The sequence below is a fragment of the Xenopus tropicalis genome, chromosome 1 (assembly GCF_000004195.4).
Source record: "Xenopus tropicalis strain Nigerian chromosome 1, UCB_Xtro_10.0, whole genome shotgun sequence".
NCBI lineage: Eukaryota > Metazoa > Chordata > Amphibia > Anura > Pipidae > Xenopus > Xenopus tropicalis.
Genome location: NC_030677.2, coordinates 83654155 through 83671671, shown reverse-complemented (window position 1 = coordinate 83671671; position 17517 = coordinate 83654155). Strand labels below are relative to the sequence as shown.

The window sequence follows — 17517 nt, the reverse complement described above, 5'->3', positions numbered from 1 at the left end:
CCATGACAGCATTCCTTTAATCCATCTCTCTTGGTGCTGGGGAAATGACAACACAATTAAACCTTGCTGCAAGTTTTGCTGCTGCAACTAAAATTTGCAGCAACTGTTGTGGTGAATTACATTGTAGCAGCACCTGAGATGTAAAAAATTGCCAATGGAGGTGTGACCCTTTCAGAAAAAGCATGCCAATTTGAGTGATGTGATCCACTGCAGTAGAACAGCTGGAACTTAAAAACTTGACGTGTTTTACAAAGCACTTACAGCACTTATTTGCTGCATTTATTTTGTAACAGATGGATCAGAAGTAATTCGTATTTGTCTGATATTGATAAATGCACTGGTGCAATTTGGCAACCTTGTTATTAATGCTAGCCTCTTTGAAACTGAAATTAAAACACCCTTAGTAATGCCTCAGTTTAGTCCAAAGTAGTGTAAAGTATTGTATTTCTGGATGCTGCTAACCTCACTGAGTGTTTTTTTGTAATTAACTATTTTAATCAAATTATATTTATATTATTTATGTCAAAAATAAGAAACAAAATAGGAGTGTAGCATAACTGTAGTGGGTAATACCTTCCAATTACTGCAACCCACACTAAACCACAGAAAATAGAATAAGATACCAGGAGTTGTAGTTGTGAATTATTTCGCTCAGAGATCAAAATGTTAACGTGCACACACCAGCCAATAAATCTTCACAAGATTTCACACATATCTTGACAGCCAGGCATTCACAAGGTAGTTCAGTGTTTAGTTACACAATTTTGGCTGCTTACTCACAAACTTTTATAGTGTTCTCTCTCCCATCCTTGTCACCAGCCTACAGTGTCACTCCAGGGGACCTGCCAACATGTTCCCCTCTACAGGGCTGAGCCCACAACACCAGACTTGCCAGGCACTCCAATGGGTCCCAACACTTTCTTGGTCTCTGCTGATACACTACCCTGGTCCTTCACACTGTAATCCTACCTGGCCTGACCTGGGAAGCTACTCCCACTTACTCCCCAAGGAGCTAGCCATATTCACTCACTCACTCTATCTATCTATCTATCTATCTATCTATCATCTATCTATCTATCTATCTATCTATCTATCTATCTATCTATCTATCTATCTATCTTTCGATCAATCTATTCCCCCCCCCCCCTCTCTTTCTACCAACTATTTAGTGTGGGGGAAAATGGATTGCCTGGAAGAACCTATGCAATATCAGGAATAACATGCAAATTCCACAAAGCAGTGCCCTGAATGGACTGGAGTCAAGGAACCCAGTTTTTAGCATAAATTTAAGCCCAACGCATCAGGGCCACCATTGGAGGGGGGTAGAAAGAGAGAGGGGGGGAATAGATTGATCGATAGATAGATAGATAGATAGATAGATGATAGAGTGAATGAATATGGCTAGCTCCTTGGGGAGTAAGTGGGAGTAGCTTCCCAGGTCAGGCCAGGTAGGACTGTTACATCAAAATGCACTGAATCCACTATTTAAGGATGCGGGTGAACCCCGAATCCTTTGAGAGAGATTCATCCAAATACCAGACAAAATCTGAATCCTTATTTGCATCTCCAAATAGATATAAGGAAGGGTTAAAAAGAACCACCCCTTTAAAAAATTTTCAAAAAGTCACATGACTTCAGTTCAGTTCAGCCAGGACCATGGATTTGGCCAAATTCAAATCCTGCTGAAAAAGGCCAAATTTTGACTGAATCCCGAACCGAATCCTTTAGTCCATAGTCAAAACTTATGCAGTTTGCTTAAGTTTTGCAAAAACTGCCCTGGCTTGAATAGAAAGTTATCACTAACTAACGTAGAAGCTTATATAACTTATGCAGCAAAGTGTAAAGAACCGTGACAGAGACAGGCAAAGAAAAAACGCTATTGAATTTAAAAACTGCTTATTCAATAATCATTTTAACTATTCATATGAACTACATATTATAGAGTAACATCATCTGTGTATATTGGGATCCATTTACTGAATTATATGAGCATCTTCTATATGAACCTAAGCAGTAAAATGACTGGTTGTTGGGCCGCACAACAAGATCACTGTGCCCCTAAACCTTGGGAACAATGCATTTTCCATAAAAATATATTGCAGCTGCTTATCAGTTCATTGGGGCCCCTACAGTTCCTGGGCTCCCCAGCAGTTTCAGGGCCTGTATTTTCTCTAGCTACCCCCTGCTTTTCAGTAAAACGATTGGTGAATTTGTATCACAGTAGCTGTGGCTGAAAAGAACTCACATCCATCAAGTTCAACCTTTTGTCCCAGCAAACTACGTAACTGCTTGTTGTTTGTGTGGGGGCATGATAAAAAATTTTGGTACTGCACACTTGTGTTCATATTGTATAAGGCCCCAAAGCTTCTGAAAAGCTGAAAAGGGCTTGTTATATAACTGCTTTGTGTAACTCATGTTTCAAGTTTCTTATATCAGTGTCCTTCAACGATGGCCATCCCTTCACTTTATTATTATTTTGAAAAAGCCAATTTATACTGCTCCCAATACCATTAAACCCCATGACCAAAAAATCATTGTATGAAAGAATTAAGGCTGAAATATATAGACGAATAAACACACTTCCACCTTTGTTATGACTTTCTAAACTTCCCATTATATTATCACTTTTCATGAGAACAATTACAGAGGAAAGCAGCTTTCAACCCTAAACTCTGACCTGCTTACACTGTATCTGGCCTCATGCCTACTTCATTCAATGAGAGCACCTCATCTCCATTATTAGCACTTGCTGAGTCGTGGAAATAAAGGAAATGATACAGAAACGATCTCCCTTCCTTCCTGCATGCCACTAAGCAGCATACCATTCACCATTCATCTCGTCAGTCTTCCTCAGGAAAGAGACACATTTAACAGTAATTACTAGAAACCAAAACAGGAATAACACATCTGGCTCAAGAGGTTATGTCGGTCCACAAGTTTCAAGACAATTTCATAAACATAAACTATAAAAACAATTTCATAAACATAAACTATAAAGACAATTTCATAAACATAAACCATAAAGCCGTGTTTTGTACTATTAAATCTAGCTGTTAAAGTCAATTTATTCTTATAATGGAATAGATTTTGCATGTTTGTGTGCATGGTGTGCTTGTATATATTGCTCTCTCTCTCTCTGTATATATATATATATATATATACACACACACCAAAAGGATTATTAGGAACACCATACTAATACGGTGTTTGACCCCCTTTCGCCTTCAGAACTGCCTTTATTCTACGTGGCATTGATTCAACAAGGTGCTGAAAGCATTCTTTAGAAATGTTGGCCCATATTGATAGGATAGCATCTTGCAGTTGATGGAGATTTGTGGGATGCACATCCAGGGCACAAAGCTCCCATTCCACCACATCCCAAAGATGCTCTATTGGGTTGAGATCTGGTGACTGTGGGGGCCATTTTAGTACAGTGAACTCATTGTCATGTTCAAGAAACCAATTTGAAATGATTCGAGCTTTGTGACATGGTGCATTATCCTGGTGGAAGTAGCCATCAGAGGATGGGTACATGGTGGTCATAAAGGGATGGACATGGTCAGAAACAATGCTCAGGTAGGCCGTGGCATTTAAACAATGCCCAATTGGCACTAAGGGGCCTAAAGTGTGCCAAGAAAACATCCCCCACACCATTACACCACCACCACCAGCCTGCACAGTGGTAACAAGGCATGATGGATCCATGTTCTCATTCTGTTTACGCCAAATTCTGACCATTTGAATGTCTCAACAGAAATCGAGACTCATCAGACCAGGCAACATTTTTCCAGTCTTCAACTGTCCAATTTTGGTGAGCTCATGCAAATTGTAGCCTCTTTTTCCTATTTGTAGTGGAGATGAGTGGTACCCGGTGGGGTCTTCTGCTGTTGTAGCCCATCCACCTCAAGGTTGTGCATGTTGTGGCTTCACAAATGCTTTGCTGCATACCTCGGTTGTAACAAGTGGTTATTTCAGTCAAAGTTGCTCTTCTATCAGTTTAAATCAGTCGGCCCATTCTCCTCTGACCTCTAGCATCAACAAGGCATTTTCGCCCACAGGACTGCCGCATACTGGATGTTTTTCCCTTTTCACACCATTCTTTGTAAACCCTAGAAATGGTTGTGCGTGAAAATCCCAGTAACTGAGCAGATTGTGAAATACTCAGACCGGCCCGTCTGGCACCAACAACCATGCCACGCTCAAATCACCTTTCTTTCCCATTCTGACATTCAGTTTGCAGTTCAGGAGATTGTCTTGACCAGGACCACACCCCTAAATGCATTGAAGCAACTGCCATGTGATTGGTTGATTAGATAATTGCATTAATGAGAAATTGAACAGGTGTTCCTAATAATCCTTTTGGTGAGTGTAGATATATATATATATATATTAAAGCATTGGAAAGCACTGATGGCATCTGATTGCAAAAAATAAATGAAGTTTTAATACACCACCTACCCATCCTTATATAATAAAAAACATAGTAAATCAGAAATGACTATAAAACTGTTTTTATTAGGACAACAAGTTTTAGGTCAGCATGATCCCATTATCAAGTGCTGTTGGCACTTGAACAATTTGGGCTACCTACAATGTAGGTAGTAGTGTATGACATACTTTTAACATACTTTGACCAGCAAATATTTAGTGCTTCTGATATTTGCTCCACTTCATAGAAGCTGTCATGTTATGACAAATGTCATAAACATTCCTGCTACAGGAATCCAATCACCAGCTTCAGATGCAGACAGGCAACACCTTGTATATTTATGTACAAATACCGCAAGCAATCTGGCCATCTGGCAGGGCTTAGATACTTCCATTGTGATAGGAAATCTATTTCTTGAATAAACTTCTGCGATAGATTTCAGATGTTAACTCACAGTGCTGACGTCCTGTGTTGGGCTTGTTTATCATTATGTACATGTTGGCATATTTAAAAAGATGCCATTTAAGAGAGAGAGCTAAGTGTCTTGTGTATCCATGCTTTGTCAGTACCCTCTATTTTCATTTCCTGCTGTTGATTTTGCTGATAACTGTACTTTGCATCCTTCAAAATGATCTAACATTGCTAATTGTAGAGTAATTACTACAATTATTTGTAGAGCAGCAAATGGATGCTGTTGATTAATTTAATCTTTACCATGCTCCTTCTAAACTGTGGTTACATTCAAAAGACAAGGAATTGCCTTGTAGTTTCATGGGCGAGTCCTACATATTTGTACAAACATTGCAAATCAGTGTTTATCTTACCCCAAATATAATTATAGGGCCAGAGTTACATATTCTTTCATACTTATTAGCATTAAAAACCTTGTATTTTACTAATTATTCAAAAAAATGAATTTATCAAGTGTAAAAACAGTTAAAAACAATGATAAAAACTACATCATCTAAAAGCCGTTAAAATCATGTAGAAATCAACGTAAGGGTTTAGGATTTTTTTGTTAGTGTATTTATTTTGGATTTGTTCCACATTTTTATTTATTCATGACTTTTTATATTTGGGTCTTTTAATAAATAAGTCACCATTTGTGCTTTTTAATTTGAATAAATCTGCCCCATATTCTTATAACAGGATTCTGATAGGATTTATAATTATCGTTCTTCAGATCAAAGGTAACATTTTGTGAAGTGGGCATTTAGCAAATAATGAGAATGAAGAGAAAGGATTGTATGATGTATGAAATAATTACTAAACCAGATGTTTTATGACATTTTATAGTGGTTGTGCATGTTCCATTGTTACTCATCTTCCTCTCAAGCAAGATTATATTTATTCATGTGACAACATTTCCTGTCATTTTAGAGTCTCAATTTAAAAAAAATGTCAAAATGAATGTGTTTGAAAGATAAGTTCTTTTCCAAACTGATTGTTCTGGGTTTAGCAATAATATACAGACTACCCCAAAAAATTTATTTGATTCTGACAAGTGTTTACACCTTAGTTTTATTCCTACAGCATGGGAAGTATCCCACAATTTTAAATTGCACAAAAGTAGTGTACGTAATTTCAATACAGCAAGGCTGGACATAAAATATCCATTTTTAGTAAATCTGTTCTAAGAATCAAGCTTTCAAAACCTCTAAAGCATAGATGATGCAATTTCTAGGCAACAATCCAAACTGACTGACCTCTTTCCATCTGATATGCCACTAAAGCACAGTATTGCAACCTTCAACACAAATTATTCTAGGAAAAAACATTTAATTACTGTGTGTTTTAAATTAGGTTTGTATTTCTTTGTGTTTATTTATTTACAAGCAATAATATTTGTTTCTTTTTTCTCATTTAATTACCTAGGGAAGTTATCCCTGAAAGTACTAGAAGAGGCCAATTGTTCTACCTTTGGGTCTTTTTTATCCATTCTCTGTCAGTAACTTAAACACATACAAAATGTTTTTGAAATTTCTGCTATGCTATTCCCAGGACCCAATATCCTGGAGTTTCACTGTTACATAGTAACTTAAGTTCATGAAAATTTTGTCTTATTAAAACCTGCTAGTTGTTTCAGAGGAAGGTGGAAAAATCATAATAGTCACAATAATATCGTATTGGCGATCCGAAAGTCCTGAAATTTTCGTATCCGAACAATCTTAAACGGCGGGAAAACCTTTCCGACTTTGATCCTTCTGTGCATGTTTTTGGAAGCTTCCCATAGGACTCAATGGCACTCTGCAGCTCCAACCTGGCCCAAGGAAAGTCACGATAACAAAACTTTAATGAATCTGAACCTTTCGTACTCTGCGTGACAAATACAATTTTGTCGCGCAAATTGTTGCAAGGTACGAAAAAGTCACAAAAAATATGCACAGTTTTGTATTTGGATTCAATTGTACTTTAATGAATGTGCCCCTAAGTATTGATGCCCAACCTATTTACAATGTTTTCCCAGTTATTAAATAATCTTTTTCAATGCAATAAAAATAAAGTAAAAAATTCTGTAAAAATTGCTTGTTCTTTTAAATGGCAAGACAACTCCTGCTTAATCGTTTTTTTTTTTTTAAATTTATATTAGGGTTACGGTCAGTACCCAGATGATGGATAAAGCAGAGCCCATTGTTCAAAACAAAGCTATCTTTTCCTATGGTATGGCCCTCCTTGTGAGTACAAACCCTGCAGCAGAGCACTGCTGCAGTCCAGCATGCAAATGGTGGGGCTTGAACTTAACAGACATAGGGCTTCTGGCCATGGGAGGTAGCACAGAAGGCTTTTTGTTACCCTAATACTATAACACATATTAGCAGGGCTTTACTTGCCCTTTAAGGTCATAAAAACTAGCCATTTGCTACTAACTTCCTAGCATAGAGAAGTTTTATTCTTATGATTATTCTTATTCAGCATGTGACACACAAGTATCATTCCTATTAATATTATTGATGTATTACATAGGAACCAGTCAATAATACTTGTTTGGTATGACATATCCAAGCAATTAGCATGCAAAATTGTGCAGAATAACACTTTTAGGACATAGTTAGGTCTCCTCAATGCATAACTATATATCTGAAACCTCTAAATATAAAAACAACAATCTACAATACAGTTAAAATGAGCATGGTGTCCTTTAAATTTGAGATTGCCAAAGTAAAATGGCAACTTGCTCTTCACACAGACATACTGTATATACAAACCGGATTCCAAAAAAGTTGGGACACTAAACAAATTGTGAATAAAAACTGAACGCAATGATGTGGAGGTGCCAACTTCTAATATTTTATTCAGAACATAAATCACGGAACAAAAGTTTAAACTGAGAAAATGTACCATTTTAAGGGAAAAATATGTTGATTCAGAATTTAATGGTGTCAACAAATCCCAAAAAAGTTGGGACAAGTAGCAATAAGAGGCTGGAAAAAGTTAATTTGAGCATAACGAAGAGCTGGAAGACCAAATAACACTAATTAGGTCAATTGGCAACATGATTGGGTATAAAAAGAGCTTCTCAGAGTGGCAGTGTCTCTCAGAAGCCAAGATGGGTAGAGGATCACCAATTCCCACAATGTTGCGCAGAAAGATAGTGGAGCAATATCAGAAAGGTGTTACCCAGCGAAAAATTGCAAAGATTTTGCATCTATCATCATCAACTGTGCATAACATCATCCGAAGATTCAGAGAATCGGGAACAAGGGTCAAGGCCGTAAAACCATACTGGATGCCCGTGATCTCCGGGCCCTTAAACGACACTGCACCACAAACAGGAATGCTACTGTAAAGGATATCACAGAATGGGCTCAGGAATACTTCCAGAAACCATTGTCAGTGAACACAATCCACCGTGCCATCCGCCGTTGCCAGCTGAAACTCTACAGTGCAAAGAAGAAGCCATTTCTAAGCAAGATCCACAAGCTCAGGCGTTTTCACTGGGCCAGGGATCATTTCAAATGGAGTGTGGCAAAATGGAAGACTGTTCTGTTGTCAGACGAGTCACGGTTCGAAGTTCTTTTTGGAAATCTGGGACGCCATGTCATCCGGACCAAAGAGGACAAGGACAACCCAAGTTGTTATCAACGCTCAGTTCAGAAGCCTGCATCTCTGATGGTATGGGGTTGCATGAGTGCGTGTGGCATGGGCAGCTTGCATGTCTGGAAAGGCAGCATCAATGCAGAAAAATATATTCAGGTTCTAGAACAACATATGCTCTTTCAGGGAAGACCCTGCATTTTTCAACAAGATAATGCCAGACCACATTCTGCATCAATCACAACATCATGGCTGCGTAGGAGAAGGATCCGGATACTGAAATGGCCAGTCTGCAGTCCAGATCTTTCACCTATAGAGAACATTTGGCGCATCATAAAGAGGAAGGTGCGACAAAGAAGGCCCAAGACGATTGAACAGTTAGAGGCCTGTATTAGACAAGAATGGGAGAGCATTCCTATTCCTAAACTTGAGAAACTGGTCTCCTCGGTCCCCAGACGTCTGTTGTAAGAAGAAGGGGAGATGCCACACAGTGGTGAAAATGGCCTTGTCCCAACTTTTTTGGGATTTGTTGACACCATGAAATTCTGAATCAATATATTTTTCTCTTAAAATGGTACATTTTCTCAGTTTAAACTTTTGTTCCCGTGATTTATGTTCTATTCTGAATAAAATATTAGAAGTTGGCACCTCCACATCATTGCGTTCAGTTTTTATTCACAATTTGTTTAGTGTCCCAACTTTTTTGGAATCCGGTTTGTATATATATATATCTCATCTGTATGTGAACGTCTGCTTTTAGTATTTGCGTCATCCATAGTATGATTCATATATCTGTTATCTAGGATTAACCTTCTAATTCCGTCCGGAATCATATTCTTTGCAGTTCTACACCCCTGGTGTTCCAGTAGCACAGCTGTATTGACTGAGCAGGAACATTCTATGGTATGTGACTCAGTCAGAGAACAATTTAGCTAGTTGAGTCAAGCTGCAAAAATATTCACATTCCAAACAGATTTTCATCTTACAAAGGAGTATAAATTATTCTTCTGGAATTACTAGGGCAATGTGCAGTTCAACATATTTTTTACTAAAATGCATTTTCCACAGAAATGTGGCTCGGCACCACATTGCACCAGATTTGTAAAAATGAACCCACCTTTGCATGCGCACTTGGACACAAGCACAGATTGTGTTGTTTCCAGCATGTTGCAAGCAGCATTAAACGTTTGATTCTTTTGGAGCATGTCTGCACCCTGGAATTACTTCCACAATCATGGTGGCAGTTCCACAAGCATCAATAGACACACTTGCGCTTGATTCATCAGAAAAGACAGGAGGGACACAATGGCGCTTTAAACTATGTGGAAGTGCAAGGACAACTTTTGGGCAGTGACCCATGGAACCATAAAGTAAGTTTGAGCCTAGAATTGTATTTTTAAATCATTTAGTAATCCATGGTCCAGTGCACAATTGCTTAGGGCTGTAACCATAGCAAGAAAGCTGTTTAAAAGGCACACAAAGGACCAGGTCATGTTTAGGGTCCCATAGAAGTCTTAGGGGCTGATTTACTAACCCACGAATCCGAATGGGAAAAATTCCGATTGGAAAACAAACATTTTGCGACTTTTTTTCGTATTTCTTGCGATTTTTTCGTCGCCGTTACGACTTTTCCTAAACTGTTGCAACTTTTTCGTAGCCTTTACGACTTGCGCGAATTGTCGCAACTTTTTCGTAGCCGTTACGATTTGCTCGTATCTTGTCGCAACTTTTTCGTATTGTGCGCTCGTAAACTGCGGGCAAAACTTTCAGACTTAGCATGATTTTGGAAGCCTCCCATAGGACTCAATGGCACTCTGCAGCTCCAACCTGGCCCAAGAAAAGTCACGATACTGAAGCTTGAATGAATACGAAACTTTCGTACTCGGCGCGAAGGCTACGAAAAAGTTGCGACAATTCGCGCAAGTCGTAACGCTACGAAAAAGTCGCGACATTTTGCGAAACAGTCGTAGCGGCTACGAAAAAGTCGCGACAATTTACGAAAAAATCGCAAAATACCGATCATTTGCGAAAAAACGCATTCGGACGCCTTCGGACCGTTCGTGGATTAGTAAATCAGCTCCTTAGTGTATATATGTATATATATATATATATATATATATATATATACATATATACACTAATAGGTATCTGCAGACTAAGACATTATTCACTCCCGTCTTTACTTGTAATTTAAAGGAGAAAGAAAGTTTCAATCACTAGGGGGTTCCAAATGCCAGAAACACTACTGATTATAATCACTTACATGATACTCCAGGCTGGTGCTTGGTGCTCCCCCACCTTGTTATTAAAATAATTGTAATTACTTAGCTGATGCACCAGGCCAGTGCTCCTGTAAGCAGAAAACTACACCGACCCAGGGTATATGCAAGACAGGGATCTTCCTGTTTCTTTCTATGTACTGGGTGTGCATGCGCAGCAGAGTGAAAAGCTAAACTAACAAAAAGTCGGCCATTTCACATTATTGCACATATGTCGGCCCCCAGGGATTTTGAAGAAAGAAGAAAGGAAGGGATAGGACTGCTTGCTCGCATGTACCCCAGGCCGGTGCAGTTTTCTGCTAACAGGAGCACCGCCCCTGGGTATCAGTTAAGTGATTACAATGATTTAAATAACAAGATAAAGCATCTCTATAAACCAGCATCAATTGTGTCCTCCACAATTAATAGAGGCTTTACCTTGTTAAAGGAACAGTAACACCAAAAAATGAAAGTGTATAAAAGTAACTAAAATATAATGTGCTGCTGCCCTGCACTGGTAAAAGTTGTGTGTTTACTTCAGAAAGTCTACTGTAATTTATATAAATAAGCTGCTATGTAGCCATGGAGGCAGCCATTCAAAGGAGAAAAGGCACAGGCACATAGCAGATAAAACACTATTGTATTCTACAGAACTTATCTGTTATCTGCTATGTAACCTGTGCCTTTTCTCCTTTTTTTTCCAGCTTGAATGGCTGCCCCCATGGCTACACAGCAGTTTATTATATGAATTATAGTAGTGTTACTGTAGCAAACACACCAGTTTTACCAGTGAATTACAGTGCATTATATTTTTATTACTTTATAGCTCTTTCATATTTTGGTATTACTTTGGTGTTCCTTTAAGATGGCTTAATTAAGTCCTTATATACAGTACATCATTTACAGCCATATCCCCAGTGGGGTCCTTATCCCATACATGCATTTTTAGTAGCAAATTAACCTGCCTGTATGTTTGTCTGAAGTATAGGAGAAAACCCACTAATGCATGGGTACAGGGTACAAAATATGTGAATAACAATTTAAAAAGTAGCAGGTGCCATATTCCCATGTTTATTGTTGTTCGGCAAGCATTCCCTGGTGGTCCCTATTGACAACACATGAAGTTTACTTGACTGCCACTCCTTTAAAAAGCATGGATACTGTGAAAAAGAGCCAGCTCAACTGTATTTGTTCTTTGCAGTGATTCACTTAGGAATGTGTGTAGGAGGGTGCAAAGGAAGGGAGAGGCAGAAAGGTTAACATTTGTGCACAGCATCCTATGGAAACCTTGGTCTATACAAGGTGCAATGTATGGAGATAAAATGATTTATACAAAAGAATGTTAAAGAGTGTCTCCTTGTCTTTCTACACGCCCAAACAATGTGTATATATAATGAACAGGAAGGAAATGCATTTTTCTGTGGCTATTACATTCATGGAAACCCAGTTTCCAGAAGTTCCTCTCATACAATTTTGCTTTGTCATGCAATGAGCATTTTCCCACAGGACCTGTCAAAGCCTTTTGCCAGGAATCAGATTTGATATATGGGAACATTACAGCAGCATCTGGTTTGGGTTGACTAATGCAAATTCTCTCTTATATATATATGTATGTATGTATGTATGTATAAAGGAGGATGAGGCTTTCAAAAGCTTTTGCTGTGGAGCATAGTAACTCCTGGTTATACCACTTAAAAGACACTGGGGATTTATCAACACTGGACAAATTTACCTGTGGGCAGTAACCCATAGCAACCAGTGATTGGATTTTTTTCAGGCAGCTGCAGATACAACAATGAATGCAATAATTTGATTAGTTGCCATGGGTTACTGCCCACAGACAAATTTGCCCAGTGTTGATAAATGATTTTTGCCGATTGCATTATGACTTCAAAATGGAAGCACTCATGTTAACAGTAGAGGTAATTTACAACAGCCCCTGCCACAAGTGCAGAAACCCCTTTATTTCTCATTCAGTTTGGACTTGTGGAAGCATTCTACTCTTAACTTCTCTGTAGCAGGGCACAAAGTGCAAAAAACATGGAGGATTGCATCATGACCTAATTAAGGTACAAGGTCAAAAGCTAAGGGCTTTTATACAGGTCCTGGAACGCCAAGCTGACTTTAAAAATCCTCATATTTTATTGACATGAATGTTTCAGTCCCACTAAAGGAACTTTCTCAAGACATACATATAGAACCTCTCTTTTCGCTGACCCTTTGCTCCAATGTTGATGCATATATGTACAGTCATAACTTTTGATATAACTATAAATGCAAGTCGTACATACATTGTATGCCTGGGCATATATTTGCCTTTGAGTGCACCAGCCTTTGCAATTCAATCACTGTATACATATAATCTATCTATCTATCTTATAATATCAATCTATCTAGCAGTAACAATTTAACCTGTGGGTAATGTGAATACTAAAATCTACACCCAAACATTTGTGGTAATGATGAGCATTGGAATTTAATATGTATTGGCAGGTCATTGGTGCAAGCAGAGGCAACTGACAGTCACTGACAGAACCAAAGTTCTAGATCAGTGATCCCCAACCAGTGGCTTGTCAGCAACATGTTGCTCACCACCCCCTTTGATGTTGCTCCCAGTGGCCTCAAAGCAGGTCTTCATTTTTGAATTTATAACTTGGAAGCATAAAGTCCACATAGGGGCTACAAAATAACCAATTACAGACTTTTTTTAGTCACCCCCAGGAATTGTTTTCATGCTTGTATTGCTCCCCGACCTTTTTATATTAAATTGTTGCTCATGAGTTATAAAGTTTGGGGACTCCTGTTCTAGATGATGCAGCTTTCCATAACTCATGAAAACCCCATTAAAATTCTACCATCTAGTTCAGCTCAAGTACAAGGCACAACAGAGATAAAACAGCAATTGCATGCATCTTTTTCACACCACAGCCCCTTGATTCAGTTACTTACAGCAATATAATATGTAGTACACACGTGTAATTCATATCATAAAAAAGGTAAAGACAGGTAATTAACATTTATTAATTTTATTTTAACAAAGTTCAGTATACAGAAGTACAAAAAAGACAAAGGAGTAGTTTCCTAACTTTCTTGTATATCATGTTAAGTACTTACATTTGAAATTGTTTTGTAAACATTTTAAACCTTAATTGCCCAAGTGACCAATATATATCATTGCTCTGCAATGTGTTTAAGGCCCTTAGACAGAACGCAATATGACAATTTGATATATACAAGCATATACACATCTACAATGTACAAAAATATATTTACACATTTTTTTATACTACGGATCTAAAAATCAGTGGCTCTCCAGCTGCTGTCTAACTACAACTCCCAGCGCTCTCTGAAAACATATCGGATGCTGGGAGGATGTACATAAGCTACAGTTTAATGGCAACTTTACTGATTTAAAGCTTAAGACAGTTGAATCTAATAATCAAGCTGTGTAGGTAACTCTCATGGTTATGAAAATGTATATTTATATTTTGTGTGTGTTTATAAAGCTAGTGGGGGAGGGGGGCATTTTGTAACTCTCAATGTTGCTGAACACAAAACTACTTTACTACTACACATACCCTGTGTATTGAAATGAATACCTCCACTAACTTAACCGTTAGTCTTAATGAGGATAAAAACTACAGCCACCAGCTCCTGTATTTTCTGAAAGCAAAGAAAATGCAGCTCCTGTAACATACAGTTGGGTGACTGAAAATAACAGTGCTGTTGTCTAGTAAATGCACTAGAAAACAATTTCTGTTAATAGTGACAAAACTTTCAACATCTCAACATATTTTTAAAATATTACTCTCTTTTCAAACCAGTATGAGGAGTTACAAGAAAAGCCTGCCAACAGGTTTATAAGACGTACATGTCATTTAATTTATACTGGAGCAGCTCTGAACACTAAAAGTTGCAGTGACCCTATTTGACAACTAGATTTATTTTCAGAACAATAGGGATAAATTAAGAATCCTTGAGCAACCAAGAAGTGTTAATGTTTATCTAAAGAACAAACAATAGTTATGCAAAGTAAAGGAGATTTGTGCGTTAATATTCTCCTGCGATCCATCAAAGATAATGCCAGTATCCTGAAAAGAATTGTTTGAGTAACCCAGGGTGGCCAAAGGGCACATCAGTTGGCTCCCCAGGTGTATATTTAAATGTTGGCACTTGAGGAGACAAATAACTTAATCAAGTTAAATTAACTTAATGAGTTTAAGTGTTTTATACAGATAACATGGATCTGCTGATGCTAAGTACTGGCAACAGAGCCAGTCCTCCAGTGAAATATTTTGCTGGGGCTCAAGTGCCTGCTCAGCGAACTTCATCATCAGAAGGGCACGTTTCATGTCAATCCAGTTCTGAAGAGCACAGTGGAAAGCTTCCTCATGGCTGAAGGGTTGATCAGTCAAGTCTTTTCTTGGGCCCCATAAGAGACATTGAAGCACTCGCTTAGCTTCAGAAATACGGATACGTTTAATTGGGTCAGCCTCGAGCAGCAAGTGGGCAAGGTGCTGAAGCCCACGAGAATAAACAGACAAAGCTGGAAGTGATGGCAAATCTTTCTGGCTGTAATCATGTTCATGAAGGCTTGCGCGGACCTCAAATGGATTGGGTTGATGGAGTAGTTCATAAATAAGGATTCCTGTTTGAAACTCATCAAATTTTTTATATTGGGAAGCTGCCATAATTTCGGGTGCCAGCCTAGTTTTATCTCTCCTTGGCTTTGACTCCTCACACCCAGATCTTTGTTTGGCTTTGGAGAAATTACTAACAATGAGCCTAGGAACATATTTTACATCTTTGATCTTTTCCGGAGAATTCTGCCAATGGACAAGCAAGAGATTTTCCAAGCACAGATCTCTATGGATAATGCCATGTTCCTTTAGATGCTCCAAACCATTACAGAGCTGGAGTAAGAGAAGACAAACCTGGCGCTCATAAACCTCAGGCTGCAGTTGGTGGGTAGACCCAGACTCCTCTACAAACTCTGCAGCAGTGAGATAGGGCACCTCTCTAGTGATCACCACCACACACTCCTGCTCACTAGCTGGGCCCACAGTCTGTGAACTCTCATTAGAAGAAGGACCCTTGGGTATGTTGGGTGGATGTAACATACTTGATGGAACAGTAGCCACAAAATTTCCACAGTCTTGCTGTATATTAAAATGGACTGGGAGTGACAGGTTTGATTGAGATTTTGTATCCTCTGCCTTGCACATCTGCAAATAGAAACAGGCACAAATTAACTGATTATCGTGCTGTGTAGTTTGAGATATTTTATCTGCAGTATTGCTTTCTTTAGTTAAAGTTATACTGTTTTACAGAACAACAGAAAAAATATTGGGACTCAGAGCAAAAGCCACAACAGATTTGATAACCGTTTACTTGACAAACACTTTAATAGTACTTTTGGCTGTGGCAGAGTATTTTTTAAACAAATGCTTATAACAGGCATATCAAGAAAAAAAACTATTGAATATTTAAAAGCATACACATATATATGAAATCCAATGATAAAATTAAACCCAAATATAACAAAAAAAAAATGGATTAATATTGAAAGAACGGAAAATAGTGCAGTTATGGTAGATTATGTGTAGTAATAGACAGCAACGTACACTGCATGTGCAAGTCAGAATTTTGTACTAGGTCAGCTAATATAGATTAGGTAAAAAGCATCAAGATTTCTGGAAGAGTAGCTTTAATGATGTAAGGTGCCAGTGAAGGTCACAGCCTGCTGACATGATGTGTTTATCACAGGTGACACTATTGGCATTTAGGCAAAATTGATTTTAGTAATATAATGGAGGAGTGACCTTGCTGAATCAACATATTATTATCCTATCCACTTGTGCTTTTCTTTCTCAATATGATTAGGTTAACATCCATGAATGTTTGGTGTTCAAGAGGAATATTTAACACTTTTAGGACCAAACAAATTCTACTTCTTAAGGTCTGTAACTATGATTTAAAAATGCAATCATAAAAAATAGCATATTTTAACATACAGATATTTAGGATAGACTTAAAACATTGCCATTTAAATGCAAATCATCTTCTCCAGACCTGCAAGCCAAGAGTTTTACAAATAGCAAACAAATGTGCCTATGGGACATTAGCACCCCATTGTTTGCCTCTACATAATAGTTCAGCAAATCATCATATCACTTATGACAACTTATTAAAATGCTGAAGCCTCTGACAGAAGTTAGCTTGTTTTAAAGCATAATGCTCTATTGCTTGTCTTGACAGAAGTATCTACCTTAATCAAACCAGCACTTTGGTGGTCCGGCATCAATGGTGCTTCTCTTGGGGTATGCAGATTCAAGCAGTACAGATGTACAGATGTACAGATGTATAGATGCCAATAACAAGTAGGTAGCCTAGTAGTCCCCAACCAGTGGCTCATGTTGCTCCAGCCCCTTGAATGTTGCTCACAATGGCCTAAAAATGGGTGCTTATTTTTGAATTCTTGGCTTGGAGGCAAGTTTTAGTTACATAAAAACCAGATGTACTGACAAACAGAACATCCTGTAGGCTTCCTGTCCATATAGGGGCTACCAAAAAGCCAGTAACAGTCTTTATTTGGCACCCCTAGGAACATGTTTTATGCTTGTCTTGCTCCCCAACTCTTTTTACATTTGAATGAAGCTCACAGGTAAAAAAGGTTGGGGATCCCTGCAGTAGCCAGTAATTATCTAAACTGTATATATACAGATTGTTCCAATTTCTGTACAACGCTGTGTATACAATTAGCATTACAGAAGTGAAAATAGACAACTATATAAG

The 17517-nt window shown here is 38.2% G+C and overlaps 1 protein-coding gene across 1 annotated transcript in view; it reads right to left on the bottom strand.

Annotated features, from left to right (window-relative positions):
* Positions 1-13732: 13732 nt before the first annotated feature.
* Positions 13733-17517, bottom strand: part of prag1 (PEAK1 related, kinase-activating pseudokinase 1) — a 28235-nt gene continuing 24450 nt past the window's right edge. Inside the window, exon 6 of the mRNA XM_002936454.5 lies at positions 13733-15947. Within this exon, the coding sequence (XP_002936500.1) occupies positions 14922-15947 (1026 nt within the window). The 3' untranslated portion in view covers positions 13733-14921. The remainder of the gene's footprint in view (positions 15948-17517) is intronic.